The 25,693-nt window shown below is 41.3% G+C and overlaps 1 protein-coding gene across 4 annotated transcripts in view; it reads right to left on the reverse strand.

The window, feature by feature from the left end:
* gpm6bb (glycoprotein M6Bb) overlaps nucleotides 1–23,606 on the reverse strand; it is a 31,191-nt gene extending 7,585 nt beyond the window's left edge. For 2 of the 4 annotated variants that reach the window (XM_051402714.1, XM_051402717.1), the window contains exon 1: nucleotides 23,452–23,606. In XM_051402714.1, the coding sequence (XP_051258674.1) occupies nucleotides 23,452–23,455 (4 nt within the window). In that variant the 5' untranslated portion in view covers nucleotides 23,456–23,606. Of the gene's footprint in view, nucleotides 1–7,371; nucleotides 7,474–23,451 lie in introns of those variants that run through there. The other 2 variants (XM_051402713.1, XM_051402715.1) reach the window with 2 other exon arrangements.
* Nucleotides 23,607–25,693: the final 2,087 nt, after the last annotated feature.

Raw genomic sequence — 25,693 nt, forward strand, 5'->3', positions numbered from 1 at the left:
CTTTACTTCCTTTAATGTGTCATCTGACAATTCATCACTACACTTAAAAGGACACTAATGACCATCCAGCAGGTCAGAGCAATGGGTGTCTGCCAAGCTGTAATGGAAATCAATGGCAACTCACAATGAGGGAATGAAGTGACCTAGATGGATCTGCCTCACGCATTGTGTTCTTATGCTTTGTGAAACGGAGCTAGTCACCACAATGCACCGTCTGTGGATGCATGCAAACAAACCACAGTGTGCTTCCAATCGGATCCACATGTCTCTGACAGGATGTTGCAGAGTCATAGGACATGCAGGTCAATGGCTGCTTTTAAAACTCCCACATATGTCTGATGTCACACTGCAACTAAAGTACTTAGAGCTGCTATAATCAATGTTTACATTAGATCGTTACATCAGGTGCACACAAGCATATCACCAAATGAATGTTAATGTAGCTCTGCATCTGCTGGATATATAAATAACAACAAGTTCGCCATATCAGCTATGTGCACTGCTCCCAAGTGGCTAAAACATCAATGATTGCAGGTTCAAGAAGTCCTGTAGCAAATGAAGATGATTTATTTTGTTTATAAGAACTGCTCCACATTTCACAGAACAGATCATGCAAATGGAATTCATTAAAACCATTACCCAAGCACCGCCTATGTAATAGGAACAAGACAATACATTTATAATAATAAATTATTAGACAAAGGTTTCTATTAAAATCTGCACTTTCTGTTCCATATCAACAGCAGATACCAGAAGATAGATACCATTTGAAGCTATTTAGGTTAATATACTATATATTTTTGCCCCTAATCTCTTACATTCAAAAGGTTCTGCTCTTTCTGGTAGGTAGCAGGAACATTTAAAAAAAAAAAAGAAAAAAAAAAGCTTTTTAAGGCTTATCTTAGTTCAACACAAAAGTTTTTTTCTTGAAGAAATCAGCCCAAAGATTCTTTTCTACTCACTTGCCTCTTCCATGAGGCGAGAATCCTGAAAGTTCATCTGTGTTTGTGCTCTTTGTCGTGACAGAGGAAATTAAAACAGATATACTGCTGTTGGGCCAATACTTGCAGTCAGACGCTTCATCCTGACTGTTTGTGTAGTACAGGGAGATAAAAACATTTTTGTCCCATGGTGGTTGAATAGGAGTTGCCATGGCAGCATGTTAACCACAACTCAATGAGTGTGCCCACAGCAGAGTTGCTAACTTCTACCGCAGCCCACATTTCTCTGATGAGCATGTCAGGGAGGATGAGTGGGCTGCTGGAAGTCAGAGCACAGAGCTCCACAGGATATTGAGTCCAGCTGCAAAGTAAATACAGTCCATTTAAAGGAAGAGCTGCTCTTGTAGTGGATGTCACTTTTAGGTACTTATGATCCAGTAGCAGACCATATATTTGATATCAATCTCCTGAAGAGAAGAAATGGTTCCACGTGAGAAGTGTGGTTAGTGTTTATCTCCATTACCAAAGTTCTCCTATTAAATGTGCATGAGTGACAGAGGCAGTAACAACAGACGCACTGGTTTGTTATGAAATAATTTGATTGAAATCAAATGTGACATGGAAATCAGCATGACTGCCCAACTCGTCAAGTCTGTTTGGTTTCAAACCCTGCCTTGAAATGCGTCACTATTCCCATTAGTCCAGCTGTCTAAAAGCTGATAGCAGTGTGCTAGATGCCATGATATCATCATGACAGTCTGACTCGATTGCCTGAATTTCACTCGAGGTGAGAGTGAACAAAAGGAAAACAGATAGGGATGTTTAAAGCTATAAGAACAGTTTCGGGGGGCATTCTTTAAAAAAGGTCACATTGACTATGTAACCAACCTCCCCTGGAGCCTGTCATGGAGAAGGTCAGATTGACATGTCAGCATCCGCCATGCTTGTCTAACTTGGAGCACTTAGAGAGAGAAAAAAAACGTACATTATGTTTGAAAGCCACCAATCCAATCAATAAGCCATCTGTTTGATTAGTGTCCATTCCACAGGAGTGGTTTGCCTTTAAAGCATCTATCCCTCCACACTGAGAATACTGGTTATACATCTTTCTCTCAGTGGAGAAACTTTGTGTCACTTACTGGTTGTTATGCTTAATAACACAATAAATCCGAGGTGGTATTTACACAGCTGAACTGGACATGTTGGCAGGTTAGTATAACTCTGTTCTGGCTGACTGAAAAAACACTGGCACAGGGACAGGACTATTAGTAACCTCTGGAATACTACTCTGTTCACAAAGGAGCTCTGTGAAAGTTTTAGTCTTGGTATTAGACATCAGGGGAGAGAGAGAGGACATCAAAGCCCAACAGCACTTTTAAGCAGTCCTGCACAAAGTACCATGGGGACAGTAGTCTGCCGGAGTAAAATCACTTCCATTCAGTCGATGGATTCAAAGCAGAGGTGGGATTTTGAAGTAATCACAGGGTCTGTGAGATATTACGAGCATATTTATCATGGAATCTATAGAAGGCTATGCGTGTCAGAATCAGCTGACACAAGGTTTGTTTTTTGTTTCCGTCTTTTTTATGAGGCTGCTGGGTGTTGGGTTAGGGGGGGTAATTTGACATTTTGGGAAATTCACTTATTCACTTTATTGCTGAGTTGTATGAAAGTGATCAATACCAGTCTTTTATTTATTTGTTAAATACAGGACTTGCTTGTATAATTCCTACAAAATATGTAATGTGTAAAAATAATTACATTTTTAAGGGTTTTATGGGGTTTATGTGTGGAAACGTCACGGTGACAACATGGTAACAATCTAAGTGTCATCTAACACTTCGTAACTAAGCAAATGAAACATTCCTTATCCCTCGTAAGCCACCATTTCTTTCCTAGTTAAACAGAACTTGCTGAATTTATTTAAATGACAACGTCTAGTTCAAAGAGGATTCTGCAAGTAGATTGATAGACTGATGGATAACACTACATTTCACAGAGGATGGTGTAATGTATATTTGACTTATACAATAGACCGCCAGCATCAGTAAACCTACCGCACAGAAAGTACAGACTGTTTTCTCTGATTGTACTGAGTGGGATTTCATAGTGTACACAGGATATTGCAGGGCAGACTTGAGCTCAAATCATCCTCCTCCACAGGGAATAACAGTAGGAGCTGGTGACTCTTTAAACAACAAGCTTGTACTAAATGGATCCTGCTGGCTTGCTCTGAGTGGAGCACCATAAATGAAAATCACGTTGAACATTTTTCCCTCTGATGACTTTCACATGCACCCAAGTCCCTTACTAATACTCCTGGTTAAACCTCCAACCACTTCAACACTCTCCGATGCTACAGTACATGAATGAGAGGAGGAAAGACAGAATGAAAAATAGAGTGAGAGAGTGAAACACAGACAAGTTAGCAACTGTTTGTAATGACAATGTCAGGCCTTACAGCAGAGGATAGATTTGCCACATCGGGATCACGAGGAGAGAGGGAAAAAAAGACACTTGTGTGAGAAAAAGTGTATGTGTATGTGTATGTGTATGTGTATGTATGTGTGTGTGTGTGTGTGTGTGTGTGTGTGTGTGTGTGTGTGTGTGTGTGTGTAACATTGTGTGAGAGAGACAGAAAAAAAAAAATAGAGACAGAGAGAGAGTCCAAGAAACCCTGATACAAAGAGCCAGTGTGTGCAGTCCTAGACTGTCCATCACACTGGACTCTCAGGGCCCATTCAGAATGGCAGTGAACCACAGTCCCGTTCTTCCGGCCCACAGGCTTGAGGCCCAGGACAAGCCCACTGCTGAGCTCCATCCTGTGTGCCCCTCCAGCACCGCACATAGCTCGGCCACAATGGGCCACAGCAGCCACTTCACACTCCAGGAGGATCCTGTTTGTCAAAGCAGTTCAAATCATCCAATGTTTGAATGAGATGGCTCATTAAGACCAACATGAGTCGCAGGCAAGCTGGCATACAGACCCACAGACAGACAAACAGACAGAGGCACAACGCTGGATTACCAAATGGGCAAATGACCCAGAGACTATCCAAACTTCCAGACCCCAAGACCCTGTGTCAGTTGAAGTTTTCTTTTTGAGCAGTTTACCTTTATTTGATAGCCAACAGTAGAGAGAGACTGAGAGAAATGAAGGGAGAAATAAAGAGGGGATGTCATGGAACAAAGGTTCTCAGCTGGATGCGAACCAGGGACATTGCAGTTCATGGTTGGTGCCTAAACCCCCCAGGCTTCTATTTTGTTTAGTTTTTTTGTTTTTTGTTAGGGATTATCAACTGGGTCCCCAATTGTTACATAGTCTTGAAGTTTGTGCCTTTTTCTTAAAGCTGAGTTCCATCAAATCATCACATACAGAAAATTAGATCTGCAACGATTAGTCGATTAATTGATTAGTTGATCGACAGAAAATTAACCTGCAACAATTTTGACAATCAATTAAGTGTTTTAGTCATTTTTCAAGCAAAAACAGTAAAATTTCACAAGTTACAGCTTCTCAAATGTGAACATTATCTGTTTCTCTTATGATAGTAAACTGAATATCTTTTGGAGATTTGGACAAAAAAAGACATCTATGACATCTACATCTATTTGCATCTAACTATGTAAAAAGAGGACTACTTATACAAGTACCAGTTATTGGTTTGTCTGCAAACTATAAAGAAGCTGCTATCTATAGCGTGCTGTGTGCAACATACTGGACAAGTACAAGGGGGCAACAGGGGCCCCGGTGCCTCCAAACAAGTAAATCCAGCCATGCATCACCACAGTTTGCTTGAGCTCAGACTCAGCACACTAAACCCAGCTGGCTCTGCCTTATCACCACCCTCCATCCTTCAACAACAGACCTCATGTGTCAACACCACAAAGCTGAAATCTTCCAATAGCTGGGACCCTCAGTCGAAAAAAATTTCTAAATTTGCCATGATTGCATAGAGAAATACCAACTGGTTGTGATGAAGAGAGCAGCAAACATTCTAAAAAATATTGTTTAATTTGACATCAAATGCACACACAGACACACCCTCACGTACGCGAAGAAACACATGCAAGACAAACACAAACAAGCACCACATAATCATGTGTACATAGTAAAAGTATGGATATCAGATACAAACAAACCCCACTCGCACAAATAAACACACTTGGACACACACAATTTGTGATGAAGACATCGCAACTCTCCCATCTCATCTCTGAGAAAGCCTCAAATTGGCTTCCAGCGCCGTCAGAAACGCCATCCAGTTTTTAATCCAACCTCATTGCGAACAGATGTGTCTGTTTACAGCTAATACTAAGTGTTGTTGTTTGTTGCTTCATTGGGGCGAGCTGCCAAAGCACCATTTATGAGAAATGGTCTCATTTTCCACACTCTCCACTTTGAGAGGAGCGATACTTAAAAATGCCATAATGGCTATAATGGCCATCCTCAAGGGATGGGGGAGATCAGAGCCTGCAAATTCGACAAAAGTGGTCTCACTGTTTACTTATCTAACAATGGAAACATATACACTGTCAGATAATAGCTGTTGACAGCAGCTCACACATGGCTGTGTGTGAAAGCAGCTGAGGGAAATGTGTGTATGTATTAAATGACAAAAAGAGGCAATGATGGCTGTAATGGCTCATAGATTGTGTGTTTGGGTACAGTAGAGGAGTAAATATGTGAATGGGTTGTGTGAGTAAATGATGGGAGAGTCAAGTCAAGTCTATTTATAGGCAAATATCACATACAGTCTCTCAAAGGTTCCCTAAACTTTCTAATACAAGGAACAGACACTTTTAAGAAACTTAGAGCCTCAACCATGTGATTGCAATGTCCCCAACTGAATATGTAGTATACTTTACCCCTTTTTCATGACCCTTAATAGTCGGGTAAACTGTTAGTTGACGAGAATAGTCTTGGTCGACGCACTTTTCATTAGTCTAATATTTGCAGACAAATACAGCGTCATATGAGAACTGCACATTGGGACGTAAGTATCAGAGGATTGCTGCAACACGGACCTTTTGTCTTATAACACAGCACTGCTGCATGTACTAGCCATATATCATTAACATTCAACAACTAGCTGACCATTGGTTTAAATTAAAAACTACTTACAACTAGTAACACTTATCTTTAGTCGGGGACAGCCTGACAACCTAGTAGCTAAATACTACTAAATGGCGTGTCCTGCTCCCCTCTGTACTCCTGCCAACAGCGATAGTGATGGCTGTAGAGATCACCAACAGCAGCACTGGGGTAGAACTAACACGCAAATCCAAACATAAAAGTATTATTATTTTAAAGTACTACAGATCATTTGGGGTAGGCTGGAATGCACAAATCCTCTCTCTCAGGGTCTTCATGAGACACGCATGTAGTCATTAAACATTAAGGTGATTGACAGAACAATTCTGTTAATTGTGTAATCTATTCAGTCATCCATCAAGCAAAACATACTAAAATCAGCTGGTTCCAGTTAAATGTGAGGATTGGCTGCCTTTCTCAGTTTTATAACAGTTATAAATCACTGTAAATTGAATACCCTTTGGTTGTCAAAACGAATTTGGATCGGTATTATTTTCTATACATTTGACTAAAAATGACTTTCTGCATTTTCAAGGGACGTTTTGTACAAATTTAGAGATTAGTAAATATCACTAAAAGGGTTTCTTTTGCAGAATATTACATTATTAAGCACCCTGAGAGACACCATATTGCTTGTATGAACGTGCAACCATTTACCTGGAATACTTTGGAACAAAGAGCAACATAAAAATCAATGATTCCTGCTGATTCCTACAAGAAGGAGGGGAGCAAGTTAATGACTTTTTCTCACTCTCTCTCTTTAGTGTACACAGTCCTCACGGCTGTCTATTTGTGAGACTGGTAATGTCTGGTTCATTTATCTTTGTCCTTGCCAGCCCCTCATCCACCTCATTAATCATGCCCCCCACCCCCGAAAGAACAACTCAAATGCACCCTGAGGTTTGATTGATCGTCTGTTGATTCTGCAACAGGCTCATTGTCCTTAAAAGTGACACTAGCATGATGATGTCCAGCGGCAACACGGCATCCCTCCAGCTGCAGGAATGAGGTCTGCTCAAAAACATCCCACATACTAAAACTAATTAGATCATAAAAACAAGCACAAGCAAAACACTGCAGGACAAGAAAACACACTGGAGGCATTACAAAGATTACAATTTTGCAGAGGCAGTGATCTACGAGCTGCAACTGGAACATCAACAGTTACTGAGACAAGGATGCTGTGCTGATATTAAAAGATTTTTTGTCCCTGCTGGACAGAATCTACCCAACTATTGTGCAGGGTGAAACCAAACAGGCTGGAGTAGGTTAAAGCCCCAGTAAACACAGCAGTGAAAAGAACTGAACTGGCTCTTTGTGAGTGCTCATTGGTACCTCTTTTGTCCTGCCTCTGGTCTTGGTTTTCTTCTGATGGAGTTTCCATGGTTGTTTTTCTCCCATCCAACAAAAATGCTTCCTTTCAGCAAATTCTCTCTTCCTTTCTCCCCCTTTACTCACTCCCTCTTTTGCTTACTCTCCTCCCGCATGTTTTCTGCTCTCTTTTCTCTCTTTCTCTCTCTCCTCTACATTCGCTCTTTTCATCTGGTCCTGCCACACGAAGGCACCGCTCCACTGTACATCACACTTCTTCTCCAAAATGCATACGTCTTGTCTCGTCAGAAGGGATTTGGTTGAGCTTATAGTGCTTGCCCCAGTCATATATCACTTTCACAGGCAAAATGCACATCTATTCTGATTGTACTGAATGTTTTGGGATTCAGTTTGAGTGAAATTCATTTGTCCTCCTAATGATACACAAATCCTCGCTCATGCCCTGAACACACTCCCTGCTCTCAGACGTCCCAATCTCCGAAACTGTAGTAGGACCCTGAATAGCAATTCACAGCAAGCTGCCTGGTGAAAGCAGGTTTGTTATATTAGAGGGGGAGTTACAGATGGGTGAGTAGAGATCCCTACTTTAGTTGAGTGGGGGGTGAAAAAACCACTCTATGCTGTATAGGCTGGAGCAGAAAGAATACAGGGACACAATCATCTCAGTTCAGCAAAAGGGAGCGTGTGCGTGTGTGTGCATGCTGTGGTATGGTGTGGTTGGGGGGGGGGGGTTAGCCCTTCATCTTCTGATCTGCACCATATGCCCCCTGCTCCTGTAGCATACATTAACAACCTCTGACCGCTGTCTTCCCTCCATCTGGTGGCTTCTAACTCTCATAAAAAAAGGACACAGGAAAGACAGGCAGATCTACATTTCCTAAACAGTGTCCTCTGGGCTGAAACAAACAACAGAGGAAGCAGCATGTGAAAATTGGAGAACCAGAGAATCACTAGGGCTGAAACATGAAGACTTTAAGCGGGGTAAAGGAGCTGATAAAGGAGGGAGAAATAAGAGAACGGTAAGAGGATGGTACACCGAGAAACAACTTGTTAAAAATAACAGAGACAGAGGAAGACGGACAGCGAGAGATGGTTGGGGAAACAGACACTGAGGGAGACAGGGAAGAAGATCTTGGCTGTGTTTGTTTGGCAACAGCGGGCCAAGGAGCCCCAGGGGCATGCTAATGAGAGAAAGGCCTTTCAGCAGTGGGGGGAGAGCCCTGCTGGAGCAGAGCTGGAGTGAGGTCTTCTCACGGATACCAGACCTCAGAGAAGAGGGGGGGATCAGCAGGGGGAGGGGAGCCTCAGGGGTCAGGGAAGTGAACTTAGTGGGGATCCCACAACAACAAATGCTGCACTAATCTTCAAGCTTTTTCACCGTCAGCTCTGTAAAACACCAGGAGAACTAACATCCTCGTGAAGTGGGGAACAGAGACTCCGGCCCATATGTAGAAGTGATGATTCAAGCGGTGGTATACAGCTGATTTAGAGGTAACTGTGCTTGTGAATTTCCCCAATAATTACACTAAGGAGCTCAAGTGAAGCATCAAAAGAAATGTGCTTAATCCATAAGACTAAATGTATCACATGTAACCACATAGAGGCAAACCAGGGATCCAGCTGCAGGCCTTTAAAAGTGCACTGACAACAAAATGTTTGAGTTTATTGCGCACACGTGAAAGGAAATTCAAAACATGTGATCAAGCCTTTGTTCTTGTGTTTTCAGACTAACTTTAAAAATTGGATTCTAGTATAAACAAAGATGCTTTTGATTGGAAATAATGACAAAAGTACCCTGCAATTAAAATAATGCCCATTTTGGCTTAGAGATCAAGCTGGGGAAAACTATCACAATTATTTTAGTTAAACATGATAGGGGTCATAAATATGTTGCGTAAGTGCATGTGAAGGCATCATAGATTAGTCAGTTTGACTAAGTTAACAAAGTACTCCGTTTTATTCTTTAAGAAAAGAAAAGTCATACACTGACTTAAGTGAAAAAGCATGGTCAAACAGCTGCAGAAAAACACGAGAAATACTACACTATAATAGTGTCACAGTGTTCATGCTCTACCTCCAAAAGGCAAATCATGAAGTCAATTACATCAGTGTTTATGAAAGGTATTGGCCTAAACTCCTGTTTTAGTCGGAGACACATCCAGGAAAGCCCTTTATAGCAAATGGTTACAGAGTTGGTAGAAAAGCCTTTGTTCTTTGAGGGAGCTCTCAAAAGAATTGGAGCAGCAACAAAGATTTTATATAGAGAACAACCCCCCCCTCTTAACAAACACAAACAACTGCTTTAGATTTTAGTTAAAATCAACAATACCAAAATCTTAGCACATAAGGAGGAGGTTGGGAGTAGTGGTGGGAGGTGTGGCAGCAAATTGTGCTGGCACAAAGGTATCATGGCCACGCTGCACAGTGCATGAATACAACTGAATACTAGTCATCTGGTTGCCAGGCAGTTGATGAATGAGCTAGTGATTGTTAAGCACGAATGAGCTAATTATATATGAAAAATATAACTTTATTAGTGGTAAATAAATTCAACATGCTTAACCAAACATTTATAATCTGCTATAATGCCTAATAATATATATTGTGCTGCAAGATATATTATTGGAATCCATTGTAAATCTATCATATTATGCATCATGTTACAATTTATTCCAAAAGCAGCAGTGTATTTTGTCAAAAATGTGTGTGGAAATCGTGGAGCAGACATTAGGACTCATTTAAAGTTGTGTTGTGTTCCCACCTGTTGAATGCAAGGCCAATATTCACTCTGCTTTGACCTTTGTTTGGTCTCCGCCTACTCCTGAGGAAAATATTCTGGTCTTTTGCAATTAGATATTCAGCTTTCTGGGAAGGTGGCGTATTGTTTGTTTACTGAAGCTTTGCTGCTCCTTCTGCTAGAATCAGGATTGACTTTGAGCAGAGAAAACTAAACAATACAGTAAATGTACTGTACTTAAATTAAGTTTAAATGTTGTGCTGCAGAGTTGGGTGAAAATTCCTTGCGAGCAACCCCTTTCACATTCCATGCGGTCATGTGATTTATTGTTAATGTTATAAATACTGATTGGTGAAGTTTTAATGACAATTTAATGACAAAATCTTTTATAAAGTGGTATCAAATGAATGAGACAAGAAAGGTATTGTTAGACACATAAAGAGCACAAGACTGATAGGGCTCAGCAAAAATACTGTGACAGAGTGGCTGTGGGAATAATCATGTGAACGTAGGAGGCCAAGGCTGAGTGCTGCATGCTAAACTCCAGTGTTGAGACACCGACACTCCCATACTTGAGGACACAATCTGAATCATGATGAAGCTCATACAAATGGAGGAGGCTTCATTGTGGGTCAACCTTTCACTCTGTGAGACTAGGGGGGCCCTGAATGCCCTTCAGTGTTCAGTCACCCATGAAGACCTGCACCCTGCTCGATTCTCACTGAGGAAGGAGTTCTCAGGGATGAAGGTCTGTGCCCAGGCCCAAGCACCACTTACACTCACTTAACGGCCTGAGAAAGCAGGCTCACCACACCAGAGCAGAGGAAGCCAAATGGGTGTGTGGAGTGTCCCGTATGAGGTGTGACTGATTGTCAAGGCCACAGTCTGTTGGGAAGGAGAGGGTAGCCAAAACAAGAAAGCATACTGATGATCCAAATATCCCGGAATATTTTGCTGCCCTCTTGGGAAAAAGCTGTAACATTTGACAGCGATTACAACAATATGTTAACACTATTTTGGCTATTTGTTGCGGCCACTCATTTGATATCCTTCCAATGTACTGTGGTGGCATTACCGACCTAGATTTAAATGCAGGACATCTTCATAGGTCAACCAGCTTTCATGTTTGGAATGCTGAATCTAAGTCATTGATTGGTTTACAAAGAACCACACTACAAACCCATTATACAGATCCATTCACATGTTTGCTGACCCATTTCCCTCTGTGAGTCTACAGGGGAAAAAAGCATTACAAATTCTGTATGACTTTGGCTGAACAATTCAGCATGATTTATTTACAGTCAATACATCTAAATTGATGCCTCAAACTCACCCTCTAGGTACAGCTAATACATACATGTAATGATTAAAAACAAACCAATACAACTAACATGAGCCGTTCAGTTGCATTCCTAAGAAAAAAACTCTCTATGCAATGGAAAAAATGAATGTGCTAACTGTCTTCATTCATTATAGAAAAATATGTGGACAGTGAAAAGGAAAACCACAATGGGCTGACTTATAATGAGCCGTGTGCTTTCTTTTGGCTCTGTCAGAAAGCCATAAACTAAGAAAAATCTATTTTTCTCCAGCATCATTGTGTACATAGCTGTAATAAAAATCTCCAGTACACTGAGTAGAGTGAAGGTTAAAAGGCATTTAATTATTTTATGGTATCATACTTAAATAAAAGGCTTTTTAACCTTTATACTTGAACTTGAACAAGTGTCTTGGATGTTTCTCTTTTAGTGCACGTGCCTGTAACCCTTAAAAGGGCATTCACCATTTAAGCATTGCTCTCCTATTAACACAGTTAAACCGGACAGTTTAAAACAAAAAGTACCAACATTGATGCAGCAGACCCTGGCACCTACTTTACCCACAATCCAACTTGACTGTGTACAGTTGGGTCTGAAATGTGGGTGTGTTATGCTAATAGTGGCTAATGTATCTTCGGGCTCATAGCCTCACGCAGAGATGAAGAGCCAGCTACAAAAGGTAGGGTAAAGTCACTTCTCTCTAACTCTACAACTGCAGATTATTTTCATTTTCAGACCATATATTCATCGTTCTTATGACCTGCCATCCTCCAACTTCACAAATCAAATCTTATAACCAACCACTGCATCTGTTTGTGGTGCAAAATATCATCCCACAGACCAACACATTGCTACTGGATTCTTCAGCATGAAGAAGACTTAAATTCTTGCAGCAGAAATCCAACTCTGCCGTTCAATTCCAACCATTTATAATAGAGACATCATTTGTGTTGTAATTTCTTCCACTGTACATATTCCAGATTGTATTTTTTTCTCCAGTGTAATTACGTTTGACCAAACAATGCTCACGGTATTTGACTCAGCACTTCTCTAATTACATGTTTGTGTTAGTATCGTGTTAGGTCTGGAAATGGAGCAACACTCACTGGTGCCTGGCAGCCATGTTTTTCCTCTAAAAATGACTTCACAGCCCTGACTCTCTGGACTCTCCACAGCCAATGTGGTTGCAGGGAGAGTGAGAGACACAGATGCTTCGTATTATCCAGGCTTCCTAGCTCACAGTACCTTGGAAACTGCCACAATGGCTTGGCCGGACAGAAATCCAATGCAATATCAAAACCTAAAGACTAAGAATTTCATAATTTCAGTCTGGAGTCAAAAGAGCAAATCAAAGCCAGGAAACAGAAACCTGGAAGAGAGTGACAGAGAGAGGTAGAGAGAGGAGGCGTTTAACGCTGTACCCCACCATCCTCCACGCAGGCCATGAACTCCTGCCATTTTAGAGAAAAGTAAAGGTCTTTGCATAATTGTTTGTTTTTCTTTCAGTGTGCACTAAATATTTTAATGATACTGGTCTGGAAGAGGCACGGCTGTCTTTGTGGTCTGCCACACTTACATTATGGAGCCAACGAACCAGCCAAGAGGTACTGCAAGCAAACACCTCTCCATTATCCTGTTAGAATAATGCTACATAATAACCTCTTGTCTTTTCAAAATATATTGTAATTATACTTTGCCAAGAATTGGAGGGTAATGAAAATACCCAGCTACCCCGGAATACTTGGTCCGCAAGAAAAATCTTGGGGTTTAAAACACATTTTTTATTTCCCAAAATTGGACAACACAGATCATTCAGCACTTTCTCTGGAACAGACTCTTAGGGGTTCAACTTTTAAGTTAATATAGTGCACATATTAGTAAGCTGACTATTTACACATCTAGCAGATATGGGGCAATATTTTCATTAGCATATTAGCATAGCCATATCTAGTTGTTTAGGTCCTAAATGTTGTCATTTGGTCCTGAATACAATACAGTGAATGGTTTCAGCTGACAATAGCTGGAAGCAACTAAAACCAAAACAATGAGCTGAAAGTCACTATAAGTCAGGTGATCATTTTCTGTGAGTTTTCCGTGCGCCTCCGAGACCCATTTGAAATGTAAGAAGGTCCATTAAACTGCACTGAGAGAACAAATAAATCCCACAGGGACTTCCCTTAGTGGCGTTAATCCTCCAAATACAATACATATCACCGTAAGCATTTATATATTTAGCTTTATATAAAGAGCACTGAGTTGCCTTTTATGCTACTTGAGTGACCGGACAGCAGTCAGTTTGAAGCAGCTTATTTGTTATATCTTGTACTACAGATGCGCACATAATATATTGATTGAAATGTGAATTTTATGTTGGCGAATGAAACCACACACACACACACACACACACACACACACACACACACACACACCGAATGCTGTTATTAGTCATTACCTTGCAACGAAAATAACATCAAACATGAACAACCTGCTCCTGTAAAATGTATCATGAAGGCCTGTTAATTCACTGATGGTGGTTTGAGACGTGGGTGCAAATTGCTGAATCACATCAAATTTACCACTCATGTATAAGGATATTTGTAAGGGGAATCTAGCACATTATGTCATGAGGCCTAGATATTGTTTGAAAGCAAGATATTTCTGATTTGATGTCTCATATATGTCATTTTTATACTGACAAGGACCTCCACACCTCACATTCTCACACTTCAGCTGCTGTGATGGCAAATAACCCAGGGCCAGTCATTTTCCTACTTGCTGCACAGGGCATAAGCATGTGAAAACACACACACACACACACACACACACACACACACACACACACACAATAGAGACATAATGAAGCACAGAGACATGGAGACATCAGACTAGACTCTCCAGCTAATCTTGAGGTTGCTTCCCATGAACAGCCCCCACCCTCCTCTGTGTCTCCCCCAGCTGCTGGGATTTCTTTCTCTGCGTCGCTCCCGCCGGTCCTATTGTTCTCCGCCTCATGCTGCCAACCTCTCACCCCTGACCCAAGACTCTACCCTTTTCAAACCCTCCAGCCCCGTTCCCCCAACCCTCATTAGAAAGGGCAGAAACCTCCTCCTCTCAGCCCCAGCCGGCGCTACTCAACAGACCAGCCAGTCAGACCCCACCATGTCAGGATTCATCGTCAGCACTATGACAACAGAGCAGATGACAGGGAGATCACTTCAATGCCATTGTTCCGCAAGGCTCTCCTCTCGTGACTCGAAGCCCTGTGTCCTGCAGCTGGATCCTGGAAGGACAGAGAGTCAGCCCGTAACCTGAACCTGACACTTCCACCCCTGCAGAGATGTGTTTGTCCTCCGATTTGGGAATGGAAGGAGTTAAGACATGGACTAAGTGCTTAACAATAAGTGGGAAAAAAGTGTTCATCAGACGAGAAAGATGGAAGCTAATCTCTGTAGTGGTTGGTATACTCTCCCCCAGGCTGACCTCTGTGAGAGTGGGTCAATCCATTACTTTATTGCTTTAAGCACTGATAGGCAGTTTTCCAACAGCAGAGACTGTAATAACATTTTGTCCATCACACTGGAAATTATTAAGCATCCACTGTGATGCTAAAGTAGAACCCATTTATGGCACCAGCTGATGTGATGCAATCCCTACATCACGTAAACATTTACACTCTCAGGAATGTATTCTGTGCACACTCCACCACTCAAACAATATGGATGATGCATACCGCACACACAACCGCTGCTGTGATAATATATTAAAAAAGGTCCAGTGGGTAACATTTACACTGCTCTATTGGCAGAAATATAATATTCATAGGTATGTTTTTAGTGTATAATCACATGAATACAGAATGAGTATATTTGCATTTTTTTTTACTTGTTTCTCAGCTACCACAGTTTCTTCTCTTTTGTGCTAGGAAGGGGAGGGTAAAGTTAGGGAGTTACGATTTGCAATTACACCACAAGATGCCATTAAATGGAATGAAATGACTAAAAAGGACAAGTCACTCGTGCCATACCTCAAATACAAATTTAAAAAGCATATATTCTAAACCTGCCCAGCAATAGCAAACACAAGGCGAACACTGTATACCTCACATGCCATGGAAGTACTTTATGTTACGCACACATCTACAACCTTTTGTGCACTTTTCAGACCTGCTCTGTACATTCTGGATGCTCCTTTCCTTCACTACATTACTTTCCCATTTTTCAGCTGTGGCCACTCTATTGTTACAGTAATGTTTTCCCATAGAGTAGAGGTCAAAAGCTAAGATGACTTATGAGGCCTCTCAGTGGTGGAGCTGTAATATTAACACTGCTAACTGATCTCTCCTCTGGTCTGTGTGTGGTTACAGGGTCAAGCTGTTTTTCAGACAGAAACATCTGGGATTTCCTCTCTCCTGAAGCTGCCGTTAGCTGGTATTCTCCTCCAAAGTGAACCTAGTGACACAAAAACCTTAAAAAAACCATCAAGTGTGCAAATGGTAAAAGCATCACACGATACTAAATGACTCAGTTGTGTGGGTTCAGAGTATTCTATGTTGAATACATTTAATTTCTTTCAAATTCGGCGTTGAACAATTTAGTCAAATTGAAATCCATCTTCTCAAACCCCCAAATAGTCTGTGAAGCAAACAGTCTCCCCAAACACTCTCCCTCAGCTATTGGGTTTCCTGCAGCTGTCGCTTTATTAAAGCTCAGCTATTGCAGATTTTCATCTGCTTGGCAGAAGTGCCTCTTCCTGCTGATCAAGCCTTTCTCCAGAGGATAATAAGCAGACAATGAAAACTCTCCCTTGGAAATCTTTTTTTTCTTGGGCAGGAAAGTGATTCTTGGCGAGAAAGAGAGAGAGTGTGTGTCCAGTGGCCTCCAACTCTGGTTTCAGTGTGTCACATGCATCACCACATCACAACAACAAGAGCAAAGAGGAGTCATGTGCATTTGATGCAACATCTTAGATAACCAACACATTAAGCTGTGAAGAAATAAGTTTTGTTTTTGGTACAGTATTGTCACAAAAAAATATCTTTGAATTTTACACATTATCCTGAATATAGAGGCAAAGAAAAAAAGTCATAAGGGGTTACATGGGTATTCATTTAAATTCCTGCTTAATTCATCCCAAGCATAGCATTTGGCTGCACCCAAATGGTCTCAGGCTGTCTGGCACGGCTCTTCATATGGTGAACATTTCTCATTGGTGTGCCGGGGTACCCCAGATGCTTTTGTCTTACGGTTGTTTAGCAGCTGCGTAAAAGCGCAGAGGACAAAGACCTATCTGTGGAGGGTTGAATACACTCAGTGGGCACACAGCCAACACCTCAAACCTACAGGCTCCCACAGTTGAAAAGCAGACTAATGCATTCTGCTCTCACTCCTCACAGATGATCCTACAGGGAAATTAGCTGGAGGTCCTATTATCTCTTCTCATTTCACCTCGCTACTTTCACATGTGAACTGTGGTCACATCGAGCCCCTAATAATTATCTACATAGGAGTTTTGAAACATAGAAAGAATACTGGGACTTTCTCCCAAAACGGGAAGAACAAATACATTGTGGTGAAAGAACCAAACAACTTAGCTGACACATCTGACACTGTGTGCAAAAAAATCAACGTGGAATCTTTGACGACTTCAATAGGTTTCTGAAGGGAGTTTCTGAGGCCTTCATTTACTTGTCAATTATCAAGCCAAAAGATTTGAAATGTGAACAAAAGGGAATTCTAAAAAGCGAAACACAACTTGGCTAACCTACCACAATAGACGGAAACACCTGTTGATCGACCACATGTCCAAACCTACTTGTCTTTGAGCCTTACTATCTTATTAATGGAGAAACCTTTTTTCTACATCACAGTTTCAAAAAGTTGGTCGTCAGCAAGTCGGCAAACATCTTGTGGTCCTTAAAGGATAGGACCACAGTGTTTTGAGTCTAGTCATGTTTTAAGTCAGACTAGAAAAATTATTAACCTTAAGGCCTGGGTGCTCAAAACCAACAAGTTCGTATGACGTGTTGTCTGACGACATCTGAATGCAAAAGTGTTTTGGAGGCAGGGTGAAAAGCCTGCCATCACAGAGAGCGGCGGGATGTAATAATGACTTGAAATGGGAATAAGGGCTCTAAATGGGACAGTCTTTCCTTGAAGGTATTCAAGTGCCCTCATTTGTAGATGACAGAAGAAGTTGTCTGAAATGAGGATATGAAAAACCTTTACAACACCTGGCCAATTGCTGCATGAAGTGGGCTTGCTTGTTATCAGTTTCAGAAATGGACAAAAAAGGAACGGAAAAGCATTTCAGACGCTGTTTGACCCTCCGACAAGCACTTTCTTTGAAGCCTACGGACACCTTAAGTGGGCGTTCAGATCGAAAACAGCTCTGTGTTAAAATAATGCAAGGGGCTGCATTGGTGCGGGCATGGTGCTTCAGATTCATGAAATGCAATCCAGAAAGTGAAGTTTGAGTAATTGGACTGAGTTTTTTTCACACAGGGCTAAAGTCGGCCTGAATGCCACTTGAGAGTGCAACTTCAGAATTTCACCCTTGTAGTCACCCCATGGCTCAAATCCTCTGGCCTAGATCCTGGCCATAGAGGCATTAGTTACATGTAGCATAAGTCTCCCTGTCACAGCCATGATTCTGCACTGTAAAAACACTAACTTAGATTTTTTGGCAAGAAAAAGTATTTAAAGTTGTTAAGACTTTAGAATATAAATTATTAACATTTGAGTCAGTAACATAGTCAGTCCAGCAAACCAAGCTATTTGTTCTGTTCAAAATGGTTGAGTGAGCTATTACTACTTAAGTCTTTCAGTTGCAAGACAATCCTAATCCCTCATCCTAACAGGGCCCGCATGTTTTTTCTGACTGGTACACTAACTTGTCATTACAGTATTACAGCTTTAGGAGTAGCTGGGTTGACATTAATGGCTAAAACCAAAATACTAGCAATAACTGTTAAGCTGGGGGGGGGAATTATGGTCACAAGGCAACTGACCCAAAGAGGAGCAAACGAAGGACCTCATTGTGGGCATCCTCGCCGTGTTGGAGGATGATGATAGTCAAGCTTCTGCAAGTGTCGTAAACATCGCCGTTATTGTATAAGAAGAGATCGTCCTTCAGGATTTCCCCCCCTCCCCCGCCCTTTTTCTCCCTCTTTGGGGTTTTTTTTTTTTTAAACCCCCCATCCCCCGAAGAACTGAGGTACACATTTGAAACCATTCAGAAGCTTTTCATGGGTCTTGGAACAAATCTGCAGTTACAGTGTACATTGTTGCAAAGGATTTTATATGAATCAAAGTTGTTACAATGTGAAATTATAAATTACTTCAACTTGGAGTTGAGTTCAGAGAACTCTGAACTGAAAGCTGAACAAACTCAAAAGCAAAACTTAAAAAGTTTAGTTTAATTGCCTAACTCATAACTTTGCTGAAGTTTGTTGCCTTAAAATTTTAAGTTCTCCCAAATGTTTCTTTTTTACAGTGTGTGTAGAGCAGTCACACTGTTCAATGATGGCATTGTGATCTATTTACTTGCTTACACAAGAATGGCAAGAGAAAACAGGTCATTCCGGGAAAACATTATTGACTATATAATCAATGTCTCCTGCTCATGTGATATGGAGAGAGTGAATCAAGGCAGTTGCAGTGTTTTTTGGTGCCGGAACAAATTTGGTCATATTGAGTTCAGTAATGTGGTTTACTGTAGATAGCGGAAAATCCTACAGTGGGGCTGAATGCCTGTTGAAAGAGTGAGTGAATGTCCATGAGCTGCAGGGGCTCTTTGCTTTTGCCAACCTATTATTTCCTAGAGGCCTTCTGGAACAATCATCTGACTGTGAACAAAACATCGATACAGATTGCTGCTCTGCTGGCAAATATCACCTCTGCACTCCATATACATGCATTAATGCAAACATATTGAAAAACTGGAGAAAAAATAGACATTATTATGCATGTGTTTGGCAGTTTAACCTTGAAAATCATGTTTTTATGAAGTCTTGCATATAAGATAAAGGCCAGATTGTGTCCTTGACATATTTTATACCACACCCGGGTTCAGCTGCCTGTGCATGCCTGAAAGCCAGTGGTCTTTTGCAGATAGGGTATTTTCAGATATTCAAATGACATCCTGCTTCTACTATGTGGCAGTGTGACGGTCTGTTACAAGGGTGAACTTGCTTACACGCTCACAGAGTCACCCACGCACCCACTTGCATCTCTTCTGTTCAACTGTGAATAGGCTTTTAGTAAAAGTGACGGCCAAGGCACATGCTTGAACAAGCATCCCCACTCAGGAACTTCTATTCCGATCATTTCATGTCACAATACTCAATGGCCCTCTTTGTTGTCTGAGGAGTTATTAAGCTCAACAAATTAACATGACTGCTCCGGGAGACCTGCAGCGCTGGAGAGGAACAAAAAAAACGAAAGTAGTGAAGATGAGAGAGGAAAAGAGACCCAGAATGAGAGACGAGGAATATTTCAGAGGAAACAAAGTGGAGCAGGAAGGGAATCAGGAGATGAATTAAGTCTTGATTGAACTATGTAAAAGGGGTCTCTTTTTTAGAGCTGCACAGTTGCAAAAAGTACTGTAGGGGCCTCATCTGCTGTATAATTACCAAAGATGCTCAGTCATATCCTATGCCAAATGGAAAGAAGCCCAGAAATCATGTAACTATGACAGCAACTACCTCATTATGGAGGATATTCAGTGTAATTAATGATTGCAAACGAAAGACGAAAAGCAATTTAGGAATTATTGATGGTGACATAAAAACTGTGGGATCTGTCATAAAAATGTTAGTGCATACTTCCTTTGGACTGAACCACATTTAAGACTTGGGAAGGGATTTTTTGTAGTTAACAAGAAGAGAATGCTTTGATGCTTCCAACAAACAAACAGAAAAGTTAAATTTTGCTCTCAGCACCCTTTGACCATCTCTGCAGTGACTCATTCTTGCAGTCTTGTGTTTTTCTCTTGGAAACAGAGGCATGCACATGACCTAGAGTTTGCCTCAGTGGATAATATCGCCATGAGTCAACTGAAAGCAGGGAGGAAATTATCTGACTTTCTGTTATTGCTCTGCCATTGGTTGACAAGTTGTTGATTCTGAGAGCGCAAAAACACCTCAGCTGGCACAGCATTAGCAGTCATGGGTCTTTCCTCTCAGACTCAGGATGCCGGGTCACAGCGCACACACAGTCCACTGCATGTGTCTGTGACAGTGATCGCTGCTGATGTGGGAGCTAAATAATCAGACACTTTCCAGTCATCCTAGCTCAGATTGAGGAGGAATGTGCAATGTTAAAGAGCACATGACAGCCGACACCTCAGAGACACTTCACAGGCACACATGTAAAAATCATTACAAAGGACGTTGTCCAACCCCTGTGTGTGTGGAACAGAACTGTTCTTAAGATTTTATCATGAAGTCTTCACTCTAATCACGAGATTAACATTTAGGCCTCTACTTGTCCACTAGCAATATCAGCTGAGCGGTTAAACAACATGTTTAATTAAAGACACATTCATGTCAGGTGTGATTAACTGTCTTTTTCTTGAAATACTCAAAAACAATGATGTAACATTTGGATCTGGTTTGCATCCAGCCCTGGTGGCCTTTTCCACAAGACCACCACGCTGATACAAAACACTCTGGCTTGAAGGTTCATAAGTTTCCATAAGGAAAAGCAATCTTTCCTCTTTTTTTTGCAATCACAATATGGCTCCCAGAAGAACAGACACAGTGTGCAGTTTTGTGTCTATAATTTGCTGTATTTGATTAGTTGAATCTCCTGTCACAAGACATCATTAAATGTTAAGCATTTCATTCAACTGTATCTGTGAAAGACATAAATTCAAGAGATTGTTCATTTTCCCTGCTGTATGAGAGCTTCAGAACTATTCAAAATGCGTCTTAAACTCTTAACTCTCTTATGTTTGATAGCTTTCTTCTCTACAGCTCAATCTGCAGTAAGAGAAATTTATGAAGCTTTCCTTGCAGGCTTTTCTTGCTAAAATTAGTATGATCATCACATGCAAGAAAACATTTTTATCTTCAGGCCAACGCTTTTCTCTTCAGATGTCTGGCTCAATGAGGTAGAACTGAAACCACATTGTTCTCCAGTGTGTTCAGTTATCATGGAGGCTTCTTGGCAACCAGATTCTGTTGGATGGGTAATTGTCACAGGACTAACACCAAGTACCTAACAAGATATTTGTGAAAAATAACTTGATAATCCCTCTGAACTGAGCTCAGCGGACCGACGCCAAGTTATCCTCCCACATCCTTCACACAGGCCAACACACTGTTAAACCGTTCACCGCAAGGACAGAGGAGAATCTCTCTGAAAAACATGTGGCCCCTCTGCGAGGTGAAGGTCACTGTAAGATCAAATCAGACTTAAGTTATATAACCTCAGTCTGAATGACATCTTCACTTCGCAGCTCCACACACACAATCAGCCCCGGGACATCCTGTTTATTTTGGGCTTGAATGTCTTCATGAACACAGTTAATCCATTTCTCTGTTTTTAAAGCCATTTCACACGAAACACAGTAAATCACAGCACAGCAGTATGATATCCGTTTCTCTGACACAACAAAAGGCGACCTTTACAGCAACTAGCAAGTCTCCAAATTAATCTCCTCATGTCCACAACAGCAGGCTACACTATTTCTCCAGAAAGGGCCATGGAGAATCATTGAATATAAAATGGGAGCTTTAGCGAATGGACAATGCACAAAGGTTGATTGCCATGCAGAGTAATATCCTCTATGAGACAGTGAAAGAGGGTCTGTGGGGAATTAGTTCACAGGGTATCCACTCTGGAACTTGCAATTCAGTGAACTTCTCTCTCTACATTAAGAGCCACTGAAGTCGCACAAAGGAGCAGCTCCAAATTAGGAGCACAAAGACGCCTCTGTGAGGAGCTTCAGAGTGAATTAATGAGCATTGATACACATTCGCACAGTGTTCTTCCCTGCCCTCAGCTGCACCGCCACAAACAACACAAGCCAATATATGCCGCACTGAAGGCGACACAAAACTGAAGCAATCAGCTCAAAATAGAGGAACTGCAACTACTGGATGGTTTTACTGTCAAATATCTAGTCCAGTGCAGGATGAGAACAGTTTGGAGTGAAAGAGGAGTGTTTTTCCCATCTATTTTCCCCATCTGCTCCACAGGTTACCACTGTGTCAAAGTCTTAAAGTTGGTATGAAGTTACTAAACATCCATGAGCATGGGCGCCTCACTCCTCCCATGAATCAACCAGGTTGGGAGCACAGATGGCCGACACTTGTGACTGATTTAAAGATGGGACGGTCTCAGCTCAGCCCTTCAGATAGCAATTACAAGCTCTGGCATAACTCACACAGAATGTGAGTTGCTTCAGCTACGGAGCATCTGACTAATACAACATGTTGCCTGTTTTTCCAGTAACTTTTACTCAAGTCTTTACCAGCATAATACTGTGCAGTAAGGTTAGGAAACCCCACCACAACATTTCACCATTACATTATCAATCACTGCTGGCCAGTAAAGACTGATAATGATAAAAAAAAAAAAAAAGGCTGGTTGAAAATAGGTTTTAATCAAACTGTTCAATTCAGCACTAAGGCTCAGCTGAAAGCAGAAGTAAGAGAGACAGTGGAAGCAGCAAGTTGATCTGGATTTAACACCTACACAGACTCGCACAGAGTTGACTGCAGGAATCCTGATAGACTTAATCTCTCTAATCGCTTTCCTCAAGTTGCTTCAGCAGGCTGCTCTAATGCCGACTCTCATGAAAAGCGGGTCAGGTAAACAGCCTGCTTCTGCAGCACCAGTAGTCCTACAAGTTGGAATAAGTTTGAGTTTAAAACAATCGGCGCGCCCTCAAAAGTTGGAGCGACCAAAACAAAGTATGAAGCATGCTGTCATGACGGGGGGAAAAAAGCGATATTTAAATCCGTCTTATAGCCACACGGGGGTTTTTGTTGGTAAAAAAAAAAAAAAAGGAGGAAAAACTTACCCATTTTTGTAAGTTTTTCCAAAGCGTCTGAAGTGAAGCGATCAGCAGAAAGTTGAGCCCCGGCTACACTGATGTTGCGTCCTGGGATGCACACTGGCCGCCTGGCTGCCCAAACACTCAACGCTGCGTCCCTTTGGAGACAGCCCGTGTGACGTCACCACAGAGGGGATTACTGATGGGAGGACGGAGCTCTCCCCCCCTCCCCCTCCCCCTCACCTCCTCAGCCCTCATCAGGAAGTTTCACTGGTCACTCAGCTCATCATGAGCCACTTTATCTGGCAGCATTCCTGCAACCTGGCGCGCAAGGTCCTCCAGTAAACAGATACGGGCTGGGATGTATCAGAAACATTATCAGGAAGTCGATCAAATAAGCTGATATCAATCAAGATGCAAACTCAAGCGAGGTTTATCTGCACTGTTGTTCACGACAACACAATAGCAAGCAATCAGGTCAGCTGGAACAACAAACAGATGAGGTTTTATCACAGGTCAGAGACCCTCAAAGCTGCAAAGTCTGGCTAGGCATTTGTTTATCAGAGACATGAATGAGCAGCAATCTAGAAGGTTGTTAAGCAACACATACTGATTTTAAAGGTAGTGTTCAGAATCCTCTTCTCTTCTCACCATCGGGATTTAAAAGAAAAATCCATCCATATGATAAAGATGTTTATCCTGTCTTCTAAGTTGCAAAGTAGCCGGAAAATGTCACATCTCCTTGTTTGCTTTGCAAGAAAAATATGAACACATTAGTTTTGAATGAAAATAACAGTTTAACACCAACATATACAAATATAACTGATCATAAAGCATTTTTAATTTTGTTGCAGACCATACAAATGTGAATTAAAAAATATATAAATAATAATAAATAAAATTGTTGCAACTCTGGAAAAACTCATTTTTTTTGTTGTGCAACAGATGGGATACCTTGGTGCTTAGAAGAGTCATTAAGAATTCTGGATATACCTTCAGACCAGCAGTCAAGTCACAGATGCTTTGCTCTGTGACTTGAATGTAATGGTAATAAATGAAAAGGACAAACTGGGGCTAGACTGCTGTCCTCTGAAGGGTTTAAAAAGGTTGAAATGAGTAAAAAAAAAATGGACAAAAGAATTTGACTTTTAGTACAGCCATAGTAATCTACACTTGTACATGCATATACATTTATTGTAGTTGAAACCCTGTTACATACCCATATATGCATGGGTGCGTACGTTGTCTGATTTTAAAGAGATCTCTCATGTTTGACATTACTTCTGTGGACTGTGGAATAAATCGCAGTCTTTCACAAAGATGAGGCCTTTACAGAAACAATGCCAATCACCATCAATCCAGTGTGCTGGTATCCGGTATCCAAGGAGTTCTGAGCACCCCCTAATCCAATCCAGCCTATTCACTGGTGGCCAAGTGGCAAGTCTCAATGGGTTGTTTCATGGCCAAACAGGGCATCTGCCCAACATAGCAAACACAAAAGCCTCCGAAAGGCAAATATTTAACTGGTCAACTTCAGCTTTACAAAGACGTCATCATATTTTCCAAAATATATTTTTCATTTTTAATCCACTGTGCACATTGATTTATTCTTTTTTGTTTGCTTTCCATGTCACTTTTTGGCTGCAAGTCAGGTTTTCTTTTTCTGTAAATCTGCATGTGTGGGTGCAATACAGATCTGCAGTTCCTGCTAATATTCTCTCCAAACATATTATGATATAAATCTGTGAGTGGCCAACATGGCAGCTATTATAAAGAAGTATATTTTATCAGTTATTTAGTATATTTTTGTAGTTGATGTTATCATTCAATGTCAATGCTGCAAGTGTGCAATTTCTTTTATTATTTTCCTCATGTGTCGTAAACCACAGACAGTACGCTGTGTACCATACAGAATACATCAGATTGTCATTAGAAATCTGCATCTCCATTAACTTGAGGTCCCACCGCTGTCTGGTGTGTTTTTTCACTTGCTTTCTGTCCGTGTACATGAGCTGCATGTCAGTGTGTGTGAATAGAGGATCTGCATGGGAACATTCCAGCACTTTGCTGGCTGTTACAGCAGGCACGGCAGCTGGCAGACAGCAGGCATGCAACTGTTATTAGGGTGGACCATGGCAAAACAAAACACATCAGACAAAGCCTTTTTATCTGACATTAGACAGCGCATATGGCCTTGTCACTTACAGAGCAATTCACCTGGGACATGACGTTTTACAGTCGGTGGATGCTATATTCTGCAGAAAACCGT

Source organism: Dicentrarchus labrax, unplaced genomic scaffold, assembly GCF_905237075.1.
Source record: "Dicentrarchus labrax unplaced genomic scaffold, dlabrax2021, whole genome shotgun sequence".
NCBI classification, from domain to species: Eukaryota; Metazoa; Chordata; class Actinopteri; family Moronidae; genus Dicentrarchus; species Dicentrarchus labrax.